This window comes from Danio aesculapii, chromosome 6, assembly GCF_903798145.1.
Source record: "Danio aesculapii chromosome 6, fDanAes4.1, whole genome shotgun sequence".
Taxonomy (NCBI): domain Eukaryota; kingdom Metazoa; phylum Chordata; class Actinopteri; order Cypriniformes; family Danionidae; genus Danio; species Danio aesculapii.
In genome coordinates, this window is record NC_079440.1 from 55972313 (window position 1) to 55990862 (window position 18550).

At 36.6% G+C, this 18550-nt stretch overlaps 1 protein-coding gene across 2 annotated transcripts in view; it reads right to left on the reverse strand.

Moving 5' to 3' along the window:
* Window positions 1-16841, reverse strand: part of gnb1b (guanine nucleotide binding protein (G protein), beta polypeptide 1b) — a 30076-nt gene extending 13235 nt beyond the window's left edge. For both annotated transcript variants that reach the window (XM_056460568.1, XM_056460567.1), the window contains exons 1-7: window positions 16487-16841; window positions 8561-8668; window positions 5977-6015; window positions 5747-5853; window positions 5259-5322; window positions 1810-1972; window positions 1244-1310 (exon numbers count right to left, since the gene is read on the reverse strand). In XM_056460568.1, coding sequence (XP_056316543.1) covers window positions 1244-1310; window positions 1810-1972; window positions 5259-5322; window positions 5747-5853; window positions 5977-6015; window positions 8561-8617 — 497 coding nt within the window. In that variant the 5' untranslated portion in view covers window positions 8618-8668; window positions 16487-16841. The remainder of the gene's footprint in view (window positions 1-1243; window positions 1311-1809; window positions 1973-5258; window positions 5323-5746; window positions 5854-5976; window positions 6016-8560; window positions 8669-16486) is intronic.
* Between the last annotated feature and the right edge of the window lie 1709 nt (window positions 16842-18550).

Consider the following 18550-nt stretch of genomic DNA (forward strand, 5'->3'; position numbering starts at 1 on the left):
ACTTTTATAGTATTTTTGTTTCCTACTATGGAACTCAATGAATCCCAAAACCCAGCATTTTTCAAAATATCTTCTTTTGTGTTCCAAAGAAAGAAACTCAAGTAGGTTATAAATAACTGATTGCAAAATTGTGGCATTAAGTTCATTTTTTGGGTGAACCATCACTATAAAAATATTTCAGAAATATTTACATTGCATTAATGCTAACAAACAACTTTTGACAGAAAATTTTATTGAAAAATAAATATTTTATACATAATTTTATGCATAATAATTTTATGACGATTCAGATTGGTCAGATAGTTTGAATAAAATATTAGAATTTAAGTACTTGAAATTAAAATGTTCTCCATTATTTAAAATATAACACATATCCTAATATTGATATTAATACTACACTCAAAATATGTACATTTTGCTGCTTGTTGAAACTACTTATTTAAAATTAGGGATGATTAGAAATCGGGCCCGATCATGCGGTTTCAGACTCGATCGGAATCGGACGTTACCTCCCGATCAGGACTTGAATATATATTCTCGTGATTTTTTAACACATCTATTAGACATGCGGTGGCACAGAAACAGCAACACGTACGGCATGACATCACTTTGTCGTAGAGACGCTATTGGTTAAATGCTAAGAAACAGCTTGAAAGGGAAAGCGCGAGTATGTCTGCGGTTTGGAGTTATTATAAAATTGATGTCGACAACATTGCCATAGCAAACTGAGACATGTAAACTTGGGATTGCCTGCTGGGTATTTATAAGCAAAGGTGCTGTTTGTTTTTATATTAGATTATTATATATATATTTACTGCTGCACTCAAGTCCAAAAGTGAAGAATTGGTGTCATTTATTTCTTGATTGTTCAAGCTATGTCACAGAAGTGCAGTTTGTTAACACAATAGTTGAATGTTAAAATAAGCTGAATTAACTAAAAAATGTTTATTAAAAAAAATCATGTTTTTTCGCTTATTTATTCTTTTTTTTAATGTATTATAGAAGTATCGGACGTGTTTCAGTAGATACTCAAAATCAAATAACACTGACTCGAGGGCAAAAAAAACTAATTGGGCTATCCTCAATTAAATTTATTTATTTAAATTTAAACTCATTTGTTTTGTGTTCAATCTGTAAAAAAATTAAGTTAACTTGATCAGTTTGTGTTAGGAAAACATGGGGAGTGTGTGGAAGCCAGCATATTTTACAGTGTAAAACTGGAGATGCACTTCCTCTCACTCACCAGGTGGTGTCGCCAGAACTTGTCACAATCTGGTTGTCATCAAGGAAGCGGCAGCAAGAGAGGTATCCTGTAGATGAGAGCAAACTTAACACACACCTCCAAACAAACAAAAATTTCTCACAATATCTAAAGAAATGAATTATGTTTCGCTTAAATGCAAAATAACCGTGAATAAACAAGTTGTCATTGCATGAGGATGGTAACTAATAAACTAATAACAATTTCAAGATAAAAATGTCATGAAGTTCAAAATTTGATATTTTACACACCCTAAAACAGCTGTATATAAACATAAAATATTGTTTTGCTATTCATGACTTGATTTAAGGGTGAGAAATAACCCAGTCTTCAACCATAAACAATTAAAAGAGAATGAAAGTGCATTATGTAAATCGCTGCTGTCCTCATTAAGGTCAATCAGATGAGACCTGTTTAAAAGGGTACAAAACACCAGCGCAGATTCGCTGAGTAATTACAGCTCTGCCAAACACCAAACTCTGTGTACGTCCACAAGCGCCAGGAATAAAGTGTGCATTGAGAGCGTTTATGAAGGACTGGTCCAGTACCTGTGTGTCCGGCCAGCTCACGACTGACGCGCACGTTCCCCTCACGAGTCTTGAGGCTGTAGATGGAGCAGATGTTGTCCAGGCCTCCGCAAGCGACGTAATTCCCTGAAGGAGCGTAGGCACAGGTCATCACCCAGGAGGAGCGCAGAGGAATGGCGTGGACCTGAAATACAACACAACTATGATGAAGAGCAAAAAATATGCAGCAAAGAAAACTACATTCATACAGCTCATAATCAGTGTCAAGATCACTTCCTGTTAGAGAAAAAAAGTGCACGGTATTTAATGAAACTAGATGTCTACATACATGCTAGCCAAAGATATTTTGCAAACAAGTTTCTCTCAAGGTGTTATTTTCACTTTCAGCCAGGACAAGCAACAAGGTTTAACAGTTTTCCTTTTAGTTCATTTGAGCAGTATTAGCAGTTTTCACACAGTGATAATAGTAAATATCTGGAAAATTTCCAGAACAACCTGTAAAATAAAATTGGTGCCGTTCACCCAGACAAGGTCATATCAAACTTTTTCCACAAAGGACCATTCTCATGTCCATTTGAAAATACTGGTAAATTCTGACATTATCAACCAAAACTGACCTCTAAATGGCTGTGCTTTTAGTAAACATGACGTTTTAGATGTACAGTTGAAGTCAGATTTATTAGGCCTCCTGAATTAGGGCGTGCTCACACTAGGTATAGCTGCCTTGAGGGTTCTGAATGCAAATGCATTAATAAAATAAAAAATACATTTCTTTTATTTTTGCCATCATGACAGTACATAATATTTGACTAGATATTTTAAGATGCTAGTAATTAGCTTAAAGGTGACATTTAAAGGGCACCTATGTTAGCCCTTTTTTCAGATTTAATATAAGTGTTTTGCGTCTCCAGAATGTTTCTGTAAAGTTTCAGCTCAAAACACCCATCAGATTATTTATTATAGCTTTTATTAAATTCCTATTTATACAATTTTTCACTGGGTGGCGGTTTTGGTGTACTACGGGGCTAGTTCTCCCCGCCCACCGTTTCTACGTGCCTTAATCTCCTCCCTTGATGATCCTAGCGAACTGAACAGATCTTTTATTCCTGGTTGCTTTGCACAAGTCTGGTCCTGTTGATATGATTATACATGTGACTACCGGGACATGTTAATACGTGCAGCTGTCAATCAATTCGGTGGGCGGGGGGACCGCACTCCTACGTAAAGTTGCGGTCGATCTGAAAACCGCTCCAATTGGTCCACCGTTTTTATGTTGCTAAATTGAAAAAAAAAGACTGGGTGTGTTTATATCACCCCAATATAATGGTCTATACACTATACATGCACATTTGTCCGTCCAAACAGCTTGAAAAGTAGATTTTTCACCATAGGTGCCCTTTAAAGGCTTAACTAGGTTAATTAGACAAGCCATTGTGTAATGCTGGTTTGTTCGGTAGACAAAAAATATATTGCTTAAGGGGGCTAATAATATTGACCTTAATGTTAAAAAAAAATAAAAACTGCTAGCCAAAATTAAACAAACTAATATCTCCAGAAGAAAAAATATTATAGGTAATACTGTGAAAAATGTCTTGCTCTGTTAAAAACATCATTAGGGAAATATTTGAAAAATTTCACAAGAGGGTGAATCATTTTTACGTCAACTGTATGTGTGATGGCAGTAAGACCAACACATACGAATTCACTCATAAGTTAAGGCTGATTTATACTTCTGTGTCAAACACGCATGTATGGTCCAACACGTCGCAGCATGTAGCGCAAGCTCTGTGATTGGTCAGCTTGGTAGCTGTGATGAGTGTGGGTGGTGCTGAGAGCCGCAAGCTCAATGGAGCGAGTATTTCCAAGTGTCGAGTCCTGTGAAGGAGCTCCAGATTGGTTTTGTGTTTACCGTATGATTAAAGACGTTGCACGCCTGCAGGTTCTCGTCTCTGAATAAGTTAGTTTAAGCTACTTGTACATTAAGGCCCTGTTTACACTAATACATTTTAGGGTTAAAACAGCGTTTTAGAATGAAAAACGATCCACGTCCACACTGCTGTTTCTGAACAAATCTCTGTCCACACTACACAGCTGAAAACGCACATCAGGTGACCACACACACACTCTGGCCTGCACTGCAGCGATGAGAGCTGTGCACATCGGATTGTTCATCAAGGATCTACCACTGGATCTAATCTCACTATGTTTGTTAAACGTGACATTTAATTCATCTTGTTGTCTATATCTAACGACGTATTCCCGACTTTGTTCTTTTGAATCTATTATTTGTTGTCAGATAACGTGTTTTGGCCGAGCGCAAAGATAAGTTAATATATTATGTTATATAACTGCGTACACTGATTCTGCACACTCGACTGATTGCTTGCCTTTATGCCCTATAATGTATAAACGTATTGTACGTTATATTTTTATAAAGGCCATTATTGATTATTCAGTGAAAGAGAAAGGGTACGTTTCGTATTTTCAATAAAAATGAAAGGAGGCAGTTCTGTTATAGGCTCCGTTTGTTACAAATATGCAAACAGTGAAGATGACGGTCATATAAATATGCAACTGCATGACACCTCAACATCATTGGTGTCTGTTAAGTTGCTAATATGAAAATGAAAATAGGCAGTTCCTCATATCATGTTTTCATTTTATTGTTAAGAAAGTGAAACAACGTGGCCAGGGTGGTGTAAATGAGGTTATACAGTACACTGTTCCCTGAAGATTTACCCGACGTGTCCTCAGGAGTTTGTTTTCCACATCAAACTTGTGAAGTCTGAACTTACAAGGAGAACGCAAGACTGAACTTTGAGTAGGCTAAAGCCCAAATCAGACAGGCGAATGTCTGCAACCACGCCTCCGTTTTCAGAGGTCTCCCTTTTCCCCCTATCCACACCAACACGGAGCAGCAGCGTTTCAAAACAAAAACGGCCTCTTTAGCGTTCCCAAAAAGCTGGGATGGATGGCGTAACCATAGCAAAACGTATGCGTTTTAAAACTAAAACGTATTAGTGTAAACAGGGCCTAAGGAAGCATTCAGGAAAAGAACACACACAAAGAAACTCGACACAAAGAAACATAAAAACCTACTGCCAGCTAGCGTTTCAGAAGTGTTATTGCAGATCAATAGAAACAGCATGCAGAAGTATTAATGCACGACTAGGCGTAATGCTAGTGCCGTGGGTCATGCAATCACTCGACACAGAAGTATAAATCAGCCTTCAATATTCACCAATAATTTGAATGTTTTCATATAATTAGTACAAGATATTTATATTAAGAGTCTTAACACAATTTTTTAACTCGTGCAATTAAAGATAAGTGGTTTATAGTGAACATCCATAATTGCTTTTGTTTTATACTTACATTTTTTTTATTTCTGTGCAATGTTGCATGTTTTTTTTAATACAGTGTGTAATTACATGTCAAAACACATGATGACAAATCAAATAATTCCATACCTTATTTGTGGTATAACTGTCCCAAATAATGAGTTTTCCATCCTGGGAAGCACTGACAAGCAGCCTACACAGAGAACACAAGAAAACAGCTGAGAGAAGTAGGTTTACGGACGCAAAAACCAATCAGAAGAACTGTCTCCTAGCACAATCTTAAACTATTCCCAGCACAATGTCCCCCCCCAAAAAATGGAAACAACATTATGGATTTTTCCTAGCTGTAGCTATAATAGTAACAACATGCTTAGTCATAACACCTACTTACAACCATCATTTACCACCCACACAAACACAATAAAAGAATATGATTCAATGTGATAGGGATTGCATGGAGTGGCCACCACAAGAGCCGTGAACCCATCCACCTCCACTGCGAAAGGGAAACCCCTCAGTGCATCTCAGCATGATGTAGAAAGATGTTTTACACACTGTAAAAGGTCAGGCAGTCATGCAAATAACGTGGAGTTTTTTTTTCCCAAAGCATGCCGTACCTAGAATCGGTGCCCCAGTGCATGGCGTAGATTTTAGCCAAATGCCCTCGCAGTGTTCTTCTTGTGCGCATCTGGATTCGGCCAACAGGGTCGATGTTGGCTGTGATCTGAAAGCACATGCGCAAATTAATAACACATTAAACACAAATGTTCATGTACAAATGGCACTGTTAGAAACATTCAACTAATTACTTCAATTTGAGTTTAGAATAACAAAAATAGATGGTTACCTGTGATAGTGTGGCATCTGCACAAGCTTTCCTTGCATCCTACGAAAAAAAAAAAGCAGCAGAAAACAGATTCAGACACTGTGTGTGAGGGTATTATTTAATGATTAAGTAATATACAAAACATTTAGCCATCATGATTTGGCTATGATAATACATGCCACACTAGATTACGTCATTGACTTCTTGCTCATATAGAGATTCCTAATTTGTAGCATTATTATGATTGATTTAATCATTGACTGATTGATTTTGACTATAAGGTTAAATATTTGACACACATTATGTGATTTTAGACTAAAACAGAGAAAAAAACATAGAATTGGTAAACAAACAAACACATGTCTGGCTACGGTGATATGCAAAGCATCTCGATGGAGATGGTATCTGCTACTTTCTGGGACATGGTGAGTAATGAGAACAGTACAGTTACAGTAAAAGTATTTCCTGCAGTGCGTAAACTATGTAAATAACCACCCTCTGTATTTAAATGTCTTTTGCTTATGGAAATATTCTTGAGTAACAAGATACTACCAGGTAATAAGGTAGAGAAAGACAAAAATAAACATAAGACTCTTGCACGCATGTGTATTTGCGACTGTTTTTGAAGCAGGTCTAGTTGATAAAACCCAAGTGTTAAAGATTCTACCAACATAAGACGTGATCAGCAAATGGTAAAAAAAAAAGGAAAAGAGGTCACAGCCTGCATTAATCTGCATCTAAAAATACTATTTGATTATGTATGATTGTACAGTTATTGTACATTTACATTTATGCATTTAAAACTTTAAAATAAGGAGCAAGTAAACCAGTTTGTATGGTTTCAAGTAGTCACGATTACCAAAGTACTGAAGGTTTTAAAAACATCCATCTTTCACTAACATTTGAGCGCGTTCTTAAACAGCGATGATTTGCCAATGTGTTCAAATGCTCATCAGAACTGTCTGTGATTGGCCGTGAAGGTCATCAGTTCACCGAACTCACCGGTGTTTACTCAGTTTAAGTACAGATACAAGGACACTGGAGTGTTTTAAAGCCACGAAGAGCAGTCGATTCATCTACAGATCGCACATATGTCAGCTTATAAACAGACCAGCTGATCTTCTCAGCTTTAAAATGCTCCAGTGTCCCTGTATCAGTAGTTAGACTCAGTAAACAGCTGTGAGTATTGTTGTTGTGATACCATTAAATCATCTTACGATACTATACCAGCTGAAGTATCACGATACCTAGTATTGCGATACTGTAATTCATAACTCAAATTATAAAGAAAATTGTCAGAAATAGTATATTTTACATGTTATAATAGCTTGAATTGAATTCATAATTCCCTTATTATTGAAAAAGGTCTTATTTGCACTATTATTTGTATAATTACCTCACTTCACCTAAGATTTACTCATTCTTTTTGTTTATTTTGTAGATAACTGGCCAAAAAATACATTAAAATAAAGATACAAATTATAACAAAAGAATGTTACAAAAAGAGCATTTTTCCAACAAAATTAGGCTATATGAAGTGCTCAAAAATTGTTTACATTTTTCCTGTTGCTATTTTGGGTTTGTCTTATCAGGTAACAAAGTAATTAAAAATTTAAGAGATTGTTGTAGTTACTAAATCATTGACAGGAGCAGAAATGAACTGATTCAGGTGTGCGTTTGAAACGCCAGAAAAGGTACAACCTTAAAGGGCTCCACAGACTATTAAAATAAAATGGACTATTGTTGCACAAACATGAGCATTTTAGTGACTTTTCCACATGCAACATTATCTATTGTAAATAGACCGCTAATGATGATACTACCGTTTACAAACTACAGTGGCACCGGCATTATTTTGGAGCCATAGTATAGTAGTATTGCGATACTACCATAGTCTCGCAATACTACCATAGTTCCGGTAAACCGTGCAACCCTAGCGGTGAGTACAGTGAACTTATGACCTTCACGGCCAATTACAGTCATTTCTGCTGAGCATGTGCTGAACAGCACTTAAATGTTAGTGGGAAATTGACCTTTTTAAAATTTTAGTACCGACTGGTACCGAATTCCAGTATCGTGACAATACTAGTTTCAAGTTAAACATGTAAAATTGGAATGGCCTTAAATTTATTAAAGACATTTAGCAATTTTAGTCTACTGATTATTACAATAGCCTTGTTGCGGCATTACTATGTTCCTGTAGGAACCATACATTTGCAACTTCTGCCAAGGTGTAGCTTTTTCCAAATTTTGAAGCACAAATTTACACATTTACAGTCACAAACTGATGGGATGAGAAAATACAAAATTATTATTCCTGTGAAGAAAAAAAACACAGATCTCTGATGAACATAAACATGATTTTAATAATCTTTTAATTGAAAATAATGTCATGTGATAAACTGAATAATAAGCGGATATTTTGGCCATTATCCTGTGTATTAAAACTGGTATCAACCTGGCAAATCTGTCATCCATTAAGATTCAGAATTGATATTTTCAAACTGGGATCATACCATTAATGTCATTTTACCAAAATTATATTCATTGTGCTACAGATATGGCTTTGGGATGCAGTCGAGTTTAATATCAGAGAGGTGCTCACTCTGATCTGGTTCTTCAGCTGCTCAGCCTCCTGGCGTAACTGGTCCAGTTCACTCATTTTCCTCTTCTAAAGCTCTGCCTCTCTCCTACTGCCGGGACACGTTCTGATCTGCAACACAGAAAGAGACAGAAGAAACATTTAGGATCTAATCCAGATCAATGCACAGATTGAAAAAAAGACATCGGACCATTTTTAGATGATAAACTAACAAAAGTTTGAACTTAAATGTGGATTTTGTTTTAAGAATATAAACCATGCAAGCATCAGATACTGAAACGCCCATAATGCTCACCAAACAGAAGGAATAATCACTGCATTTAGCATGCAGTGTACCACTGGTTAATGGACTGGCCAGTGGATTGTTTATCAATACATGAGGGTGTAAAGCCAAGATTCCCTCCCCAACCACCACATTAGCTACTGAAAGCAACTAAAGGACCATTTCCTCTTGCGGTGAGAGGAGTTGTTGCTCCCTAATGAAAAATGCAGAAGTAAAGGGAACAACAGCACAAGCCGTGATTCTGTTTTTTTATTATGACAATATTTAGCAAGATTAAAAAAATAATAATAATAATAATTATATATATACATATACACACACATCCTAAATTCTAAAATGCCATTTTAAACCATCTTAAAGTGGCATATTACGAGACTAACAGGATATTCAAAGAGAATATAGGGCAGGACTCGATTTTACCCATTGGGAATTGATTGGATGATGAAAACTGGGCGCTACACTCAAGAATGGGGTCATGTGGTTGGAGGGAGGGGCTGAAAAAAATTAGGGGGGCTTGATGACATCAGCTAAAAGGGAAAAGGTCATTTCAAAGGTGGAGCATTTACAAAAGTCGATGTGAATTAGTAACATTAAACTGAGAATTTCATTTTACTCAAAAGGCCAATGGCAACTGAGGGCTAGAATTAAAGTTTAAACTGCTGACCAAGGTAGCCAGCAACTATTTTTTGGTCTAATCAAAGTGCTGCTTTCCCATGCTGATTCCAAACAGCGATTCCTTTATAAAAATAACCCAACGCACTGTGAAACCCTTAAAGCCTGTCCATTTTAATCTTGATTTAGCGCAAACACACTCGACCGACAACAGCAAGTACTTCTAGGCCAGCTCTCATCCTATTAGCGTTCCCATCCCACAGCCGTGTTTTCACACCTCTCTCGCTCTCTCTCCACAGTGTCATTGACATAATCCTGGGACACGCTTGATTCAGCTCCTTCAGGCAAATCCAGTTAAGACACACCGGGGACACTGATCGGAAGAGCAGCACCTATCCTGCTGACCCAAATCCTTCATGCGCTCAGACAAACGGCTGATGAAAGCAGCTGTTTTAATGGGCCATCGGAGTGTGCGCATTTAACGCTGGAGAAAGGCAGCTAATGACGGGATTAATTTTAGAGATAGGTGAAGAGCGAGGAAAGGATCTGCAAGAATGCAATGACGAACAGCAAACACTTCAAGTTTGATGCATGCATTGTGCAACGTGCACACACAGCCAAGAATTCTGCATTATACTGAGGTTCTAAAAATATATTGAGGAAGATTTGGATGAGCAGCTAGGGCCAAGTTGCATTCAAGGGCATTTATTGATTGTACTTTGTGCTGGAGCATGCAAAGCTAGAACATCAGAAATTCCACTTTTTATATGCAGAAATATTCATTTAAAATTGTTTTTGACAGGCAATTCAATAACTAGATCTAACCAGCTTTTAAAAAACCTGCCACTTTGCATTGTCTTCTCATGTACTACAAAAACATATGAGAATTGGCCATTCTAGGCCATCATCATATGACCTACTTTAAAAAGGAGTCAAGAAAAATGACTTTTAATTCAAATATAGAACAATTTGCAGCTGCACGATATCTTGATTCTCAAGCACCTATCATCTTTTCCGTTAGACTGATCTCAGTTGTTGATTTGAGCAAGATGAATGAAGGTTCAAGCTCAAAGAACATCATCAAGGCCAGGAAAGGAGAAAGGATGAAGAAACAATGACAATCACAACCTTTGTCGAGCTTTACGGGTCAGCTGAGGACTGTGAAGCAATTAGCAATACTTCTGAGTGATATTAGCACTATATAAGAGGGAAGCCACACATATGCTTGTAACTCCCAGATGTCTGTGGTCAGGCAATCTAACTGGAGCACTACAAATTTGGTTGGATCCATTTCCTGTAATTGCCATTGGCCTCTGGTGCATTATGCCATGTCCTAATTGTGAAATCAATGGCTCCATGTTTGAAAAGTGAACGTTAACTGCATAAATGAACTAAGCTAACACCATATTGGAAGAAAACAAACATTTTGGAGTGTTTTCATGAACACAGCCCAATGAAAAGATCAAGCATCCAATGAAGGTGGTTTTCTTGGCGATCAAAACATTACAAATGTTAAGAAATTCACATGCATGGCAAACACCACAGAAATCGATAAAGAATGGTAACAAGGAAACAAACGTAAAATTTAACAAGTCTAAAAACACGCTCTAAATCTCAGCGATAAAATATTGAAAGTATGCTAAAGACAACGAGCACATCTATTTCCTGCTATATGCAGAGACATTCTCAAGATGGCCCAAACCTTACAAGTTCCTCAAAGTTTCAGGTTATACTTCAAATTTCTTACCTTATGCGGCTCACACAAGGCTCCTTGTGTTTGACAGCTAGAAAATGTTTCGCCTGGTCAATGTCTTATCCTTTCCTATACTATTGCCTGTTCCTGATTGGCTGACCTCTTAAATGGACCCGTATCAAGACAATACGCCTAAGTCCTCTAATCTTGCTGATCAAAATGACATGGTTGCAAAAGGTAAGTCCCTCACCTCACCTTCAGTTCTCTTTTAACAGCGAAACCCAAGATGAAAATATCAAAATTAAAATTATAGTTGTAAAAAAAGTTGACAATTAAGTCGCCAATTCAAAAGTACAATTAGTATTTGGATTTTTTAAAGGGAAAATAAATGTATATAAAGAATATAGAACTTTAATAATAAAAAATCATGTTTACACAACATTAATTGTAGAGATTTCCAATTTCAAACAATCAGCATCAATATTAGCCTAATGCCAATAACCTCCCAGCCCAAAAATATGTATTTGCTTATGTCTGAAAACAAGAAAGGCTACAACTTTAGCTTTAAAAAAATCCCTTGCCATTGTACATGATCAAAAAAACTAATATGACCACTCCAAATATTTTTAGAAATACACACTACACAAACCCTACGACTTGAACTCCAAAGTTAAATGCCTCCAAAAGTAACCTATTCAGACTGATGCACATAAAAAAGGATAAATAAATAATAAAAACCAACAGTTGATGACCAATTCTCACATATTATTATTTAAAACCTGGAAAAAAAACAACATTACTTAATTACAGTATTAGCTTAATCATCCTGTTATAAAAACCACTTTGACAATGACAGATTACGATATGGCCATCAATTTATACAAACCTAGACTTTAGCAATGTAGTTCAGTGTTCAAAATCAAGAGCAGGGCTCGCACTTTGTCGAAATGAAACTTCATTATGCATAAATACTGAATACGCTGTGCCAAAGGCCAGATGCAAAGATAGCACAAAAGCAAAGTCGAATGGCTAAATGCAGTAAGGCATCAACATATGTGCAAGCAGAGCTCAATCTCACCCTCTCAACAAACACTTGATCAGAGTCAGCTGACTGCAGGACAAAAAGAGAGCTGTAAGAAATGGCCTAAAGGTGCCACAGACTGCGTATTCTCAGGTCACTTTAGGGCAACTCCTTCTTAGATCCTTTTAGAAAACATTTATTTTAACAAAGCCTTTTCTCTTGCTGATCTGAACACATTTAAAACGAGTCATTCGACGAACTTTATTCCATCAACATGAATTACTCCGAATGTTGAGGACGATGCGGCTTATTAGGCATTAACAAAAGAAAAATAAAATGCATATCGCTAAAGCTGGATCATAGAAAAGACAGTAACCAGCACTATCACTATCCAAGCCTGTAATCCTAAAAGCTAAAATCCACGTACAGTAAATCTATAATCCCTCTCAGCGTCACCCATGGAAAAACAGCTGTCCAGAGCTGGGTTTGCAGTCCAAGAATTTGTGGTAGTGTTTCAGGGGAGCTTAACCTCTGTATTATATTTACTACACTTTTTATTATTTATGCTAGACCAACTTATAGCTATCATTCATGCAAATAAAGTTGACTTTAAACACAAATAAATATTTTTGGAGGGGGTGAAAACTTAAAAATAATACAAATGAGCAATTCCAGCATTATGCGTGTGCAAATCTGCAGTAAAAACTCCAAACTTAAATTCACAAAGAAACCATATGTTCACATTATATTGAAAAATCTGTTTAGATTTTCCCAAACAACTAACCACAGGGTTATGGGATCAGAAAAATATCAATCTGTAAACATTTTTTATATTTTAAATGAGGGAAATAAACATGTGTTATGGATGTGATGAAAAAAAGTCAGCGAATTTACAGTATAGGCATGTGCCGGTATAAGATTCTGACGGTGTGATAACCTTAGATTTAAATATCACGGTTTCACGGTATTGAGATTACTGCTCTAAAATAAGTTCTTTTTAAATGTCTGGGTAAAAAACAAAACCTTTTCCCCTTTGTACACAATATATTTTAATTTGGGAAACATTTAAAATATTTTAAAACAGTAAACATGTACGGCTGAAAAATTCAAATGAATTATTGACTTCTGCTGTCGTTTCGAAAACACAGATCTTTTTTTACAATTTAAAATGGCATCTTTTGAGATCTTTTCTGCGGGAGATACTGTTGTCCTAAAAACAAAAAAACGATGTAAAAAAAAAAAAAAAAGGAGTGGTATAGCAGAAAATTTTGACGGATTTAAAACCTTGACTTTTCCAAACCGCGGTATACCTTGAACACGGTTATCGTCCCATGCCTATTACAGTATACAACATACTTTGTAGAAATTCTGTGAATTAAACTGCACAACCCAAAAGAAACAATACTAATCAAAAGGATAAGAGTTGTCTCTCTATAGAACAAAAATGATTGATTTTATTTTACATTTATGAGGTAAAAGATTTGTTATGGACGTGACAGATGTGAAATTTGCACTAGTGTGACTTTGCTAAATCAATTCTAATAGTTTGAAAACATTGATGGAGACATTAGAGTAGTTTAAGTAATGTAAAATACTTGCTTACACCAAAAATGTAGAAACGGTTTCGTTATTTTGGTTGAAGCTTAATTTTCATGGCAAGGCTGACATTTGAATGGAATTGCGCAAACCTCAACATTCTGACATCAAAATAACTGCAAACCAAATGGGCGATGCTGTGAAAATAAAAAAAGGATATTCAGAAATTACATTATCTGAATAGATTTCAATTATTCCATCATAGTTATGCACATTTCAGCTTCTATGGTGCTCAATAGGCATGGTATATGATTCTGACGGTATGATAACCTTGGATAAAAATATCGCAAATTCACGGTATCATGGTATTGTGATTACTGCTCTAAAATGTATTCTTTTTGAATGTCTGGGTATAAAAATACACCCCCCCCCCCCACCCTCCTTTAAACACAATAACATGTATAATACTTTGCAACAGTTAACATGTCAGGCTAATTAATTCAAATGAATCATTGACTTCTGCTGTCCCCCATTCGGTACAAAAACACAGATTTCTTTACAATTTAAGATGACATCTTTGGATATCTTTTCTGCTGGAGATACTGTTGTCCTAAAAAAAAACTTTTTAAAATATATATAAATAAAAAGTCTTACACAGAAAACCGTACCTTAGGAACAATATAGTAGATAATTTGTGCGATTTTAAAATCTTGACTTTTCCAAACCACAATATACCTTGAAAACGGTGATCGTCCCATGCCTAGTGCCCAATGAGAATCAATCTGATGTTTTTAAAATTGCAAAAATGCATGTGTATCAATGCAGATTTCCCAAAGCATTTCCAACATATAATGCAAATGGATTACAAGTAATGTTTCAGCAAATGTAACACTGTTGAGTAAAACATGAACAATGACTATAATAAACATGACAAGCAAACGAACCAACAAAAAGCAGGATGTCTGGGAGGGAGTTAAAAACAATATATGCAATGAATCATCCATTTTGCTTTTGTTTTAAAATAAAAATCACACAAAATCGCACTACTTAAACACAAAAGGGTATTGTGAAAGCTTATGAGCATGACAGCAGAGAAATGTCTACATTTATAACACCAGAAGCACAAGTTATAACCAACAAAATGTGAATGATCACGTCACGGTGTACTATTTGATATTTCACAATTGCATTTCGCGTCATGAATGATGAGATTATGTAGCTTGAAGAGTCACACAAAGAGCTTTTTATTAAAAAACGATTAACTCTAGCTTCAAAATATGTTCCTGGAATCGTTTTTAAAACAAAGAGCTTTGTTTTATAGCAGAACGGTGCTTTTTCTCGGCGTTTCAGCGAGTTAAACGAACGGCATGCTGATATGAGTGCGGAGAGGGAAGCCGGAGAGAGAGGCTACGGACGCCATCTTGTTCTTGGGCCCCACATTGAAGAATTCATTGATTCTGTTTATTTATTCATGAACGGTGTTCCTTTATCTAAATGCCAGCGAAGAGAAAGGCAAACTCGATCGGAAGGGGAAAAAGAAGGAGGGGACGCAACATATTTATCCCATAGCCTATATTTCCCGACCAATCCCTTAATAGTGACCTCAATACGGAGCTGCTAGCCCGTTCTTAAAATATTCCAGCAGCGATAATAAAGGCCATCGGACTCCATTCATTTCGCGTAACGTTATCTGAAGAGCTGCAGAGCTTTTTTGCTGCATTACTGTGATACACGATCGCAGGAGAAAACACATCTCGCATGTCTTTTTTAACACGTCTTAATTATCAGCAAAAGCAGTTCAGGGAGAATCGTAGCGGAGCATCACTGAGATGTCGGGAAGGGAGGCAGTGCACCTATATACCTGAACACCGAAGGCCCTTTAAACACAGGCTTAATGAAATCCAATTATGTTGTTTGAAAGAGTAGTTAAAACAAGCAGCGCACACTTAACGCAATAAACATTAACACAAGCTAAGTCGCTTAAATGCACACGGGATTTCGGATTACGCCATTTGGACTCGTAATAAATCCATCTCCATGTAAATGTATGTAACGTTAGGGGAAAAACACACTGGAACGGCTTGTAATATACAGCCAGCTGGTGTAGATTGCAATAGACGATCGGGTGAACAAATAAATGGCTAATCTTTATTTACCGACTGCATTTCGATCAATATTCGCTTCTAGTACACGAGAGTGTGCTAACTAGCATTTGCCTAACAAAAAAAAAATCCTCGATTCTGTAACACAGAGGAAGGCCTAGCTGGGCTGAAAAGCCGAATATTTTGCCAGCAGAAGCTCCGGTAATTAGCCTGTTAGCTTACAGACAAGCCTCCAACCAAAACCCCCACCACTTAATATAAAAATCAATCATTATAGCCATTTAAATACCATTAACAAGCACATAAATGAATTCCCCAAAACATCGATTGGTTTAATTTCTGAAGTATCGCCAATTTTTGGGTGCTAGCAAGCGAACTCGCACTAAACGGCCTCCGGTTAAGTCGGCCGACTCCGTTCACTGTATAATGACCGAGCGAGAGATTAAATGCACTATAAATTCACATAAATAAAGCAGACACGCTGATAACCGTTTAAAACAACCGTTTTCGCATATTTGCCTGCCATTGTTGTGTATGTAAATCGCTCGGCTAGCCGCTACCTGCGCCTCACCCCACCCCCCTTCATTCTCTATGGTGACCAGCATTTTATCCAACAAATTCACCCGATTTGAACGAAACAATCAGTTCCACACACTTGAAAGAAGCACATAGTGTTCCATACCTGTTCTCTGTCGTAAATGGCCTTTGTTTATATGGCATTGACCGAAAAAAACGATGGTGTGGCTGTCAAATCCACGCATCAACGAACAAGACGAGCTAGCTCGCTAACTAGCAGCGGGAGAAGTACCGAGTCCACTTCCACAGCGACAAAACTCGCTCCGGCGGGCGGGAAATGAGCCTGTGCGAGGGGGGATCTCAACTGCGAGGAAAAACTGCACTCATAAATGTCCGATTGGAGACTTTGGTCAGCGAATAAGTCCGTCGTTGGCCACTTCCCGTTGCCTTCCTTGAAGGAGCACTTCTCTCCAGTTCAGTTCACCTCTCATCCGGCCATCAGACGGAGATGGGCGCGGTAACCCTGCAGTCTGCCCTGGGAAACCCCACGCCGCAGCGCACGGGCGAGCGGCGCTCTTACGCAGAAATGGAATTGACAGAAACATTTCCAAGCCAATTTAGCAACATTTGAGAACACTAATGTACTTTTTAAAAAATATTATACAACCTATATGCCATTAATACATAAACCTGAGCAAAGACCTTATGGAGAAGACCGATGCTTTGTCACAATTTACTACAGAACAGATTTTTCTCTGTGGGTTTTGCTATACTTTGAAGTCAGTTTTCGATATAGACACAACAAGTGCAAATTTACTGATTTATAATAATAATATTACTTCAGAACAGTATTTTTTGCCAATTCTGAATAGTTAAATCATATTAGCAGCCAATGACTATCAAAGTAGTATAATTGTTCACAGTCAAATAAATAGTGCTAATATTGTTTTGAAGTCACGTGATTTCAGACTGAATATTCAAAGTAACATGCTAAACAATATAGAGAGGCATATCACAAGTTGTCTCTGAACCAAAGTGTGAATATAAAACCAACATTACCTTAATATTTGGGGGCCCTAAGCAATTCCGCCCAAGGGACCCCAACAATCCTAAAATGCACTCTTTGTGCTTTTGCTCATTTACATAAATTCACCAAAATACATTGCCTATATTCACTGAGAAATGGAGAAAATATTCATTTTCAAAATGGGGTGTACTCTGCTGAGCACTGTATAATTTATAGGTATCATTTATACTTCTAGGAATTTATTAGGGCCCCTTAGATTTCCTGGGGTCCTAAGCGGCTGTTTGCCTCTCTTATTGGTTAAATCCGCTCCTGTATAGACATGACAACAAAAAGCAACTGATAATTTCTATTGTCATTAAAAAAGGAAACTATATTTTGGTAATGCTTGTTTGACTAAAAAAAATCTTGTGTAAAGTAGCTACAGCATTGCTGAAACTGCACAATTAAACGTAAAAGTAAATTTCTTCATTTATAATGCCAACAAACATTATTGTCTATTAATTAATGTATTAATCTGATCAACAAACAGGTAAAAATGTCTGATATTTCATGACTTGGATAATATATATATATATAATTTCAATGTTCAATGTTTGGAATAGACGCTTTAACAAAAATCCATGATATCCCATGACCCGTGGGGATCCTGTATAAAGTAGTTGCTCACTTCCAGAATAATTGATTACCTTTAACTTCCACTAATGGTCACCAGTGACTTCCATTGTATTTTCCCCCTATGGAACCCAGTGGTGATCATCAACTGTTCGGATACCATTATTTTTCCAAATATCTTCTTTTGTGTCAACAGAATTTCAGTCAATTCTGCTTCAAACTTAAAAAGCCAAAGAGGTTTGAAACAAAAAGGGTCAGTAATTAGTCACAGTATTTTCATTATGGAAGTGAATTACTCCTTTGTGTAACAATATTTATTTATTTATTTATTTATTTATTTATTTATTTATTTATTTATTTGTTTATTTATTTATATGTTTGCATTCAATTCATTTCAATTCATCTGTATTTCTATAGCACTTTTACAATGTAGCATTCAAGCATGAGTAAATTACTTTAGTCATATTTACATTTACATTCAAGCATTCGGCAGGTGCTTTAATCCAAAACGACTTATAAATGAGAAGTAACAAGTAATGAAAGCTCAAACTCCTCATTTATTTCAAATTACTCAAATGCGTACAAATATAC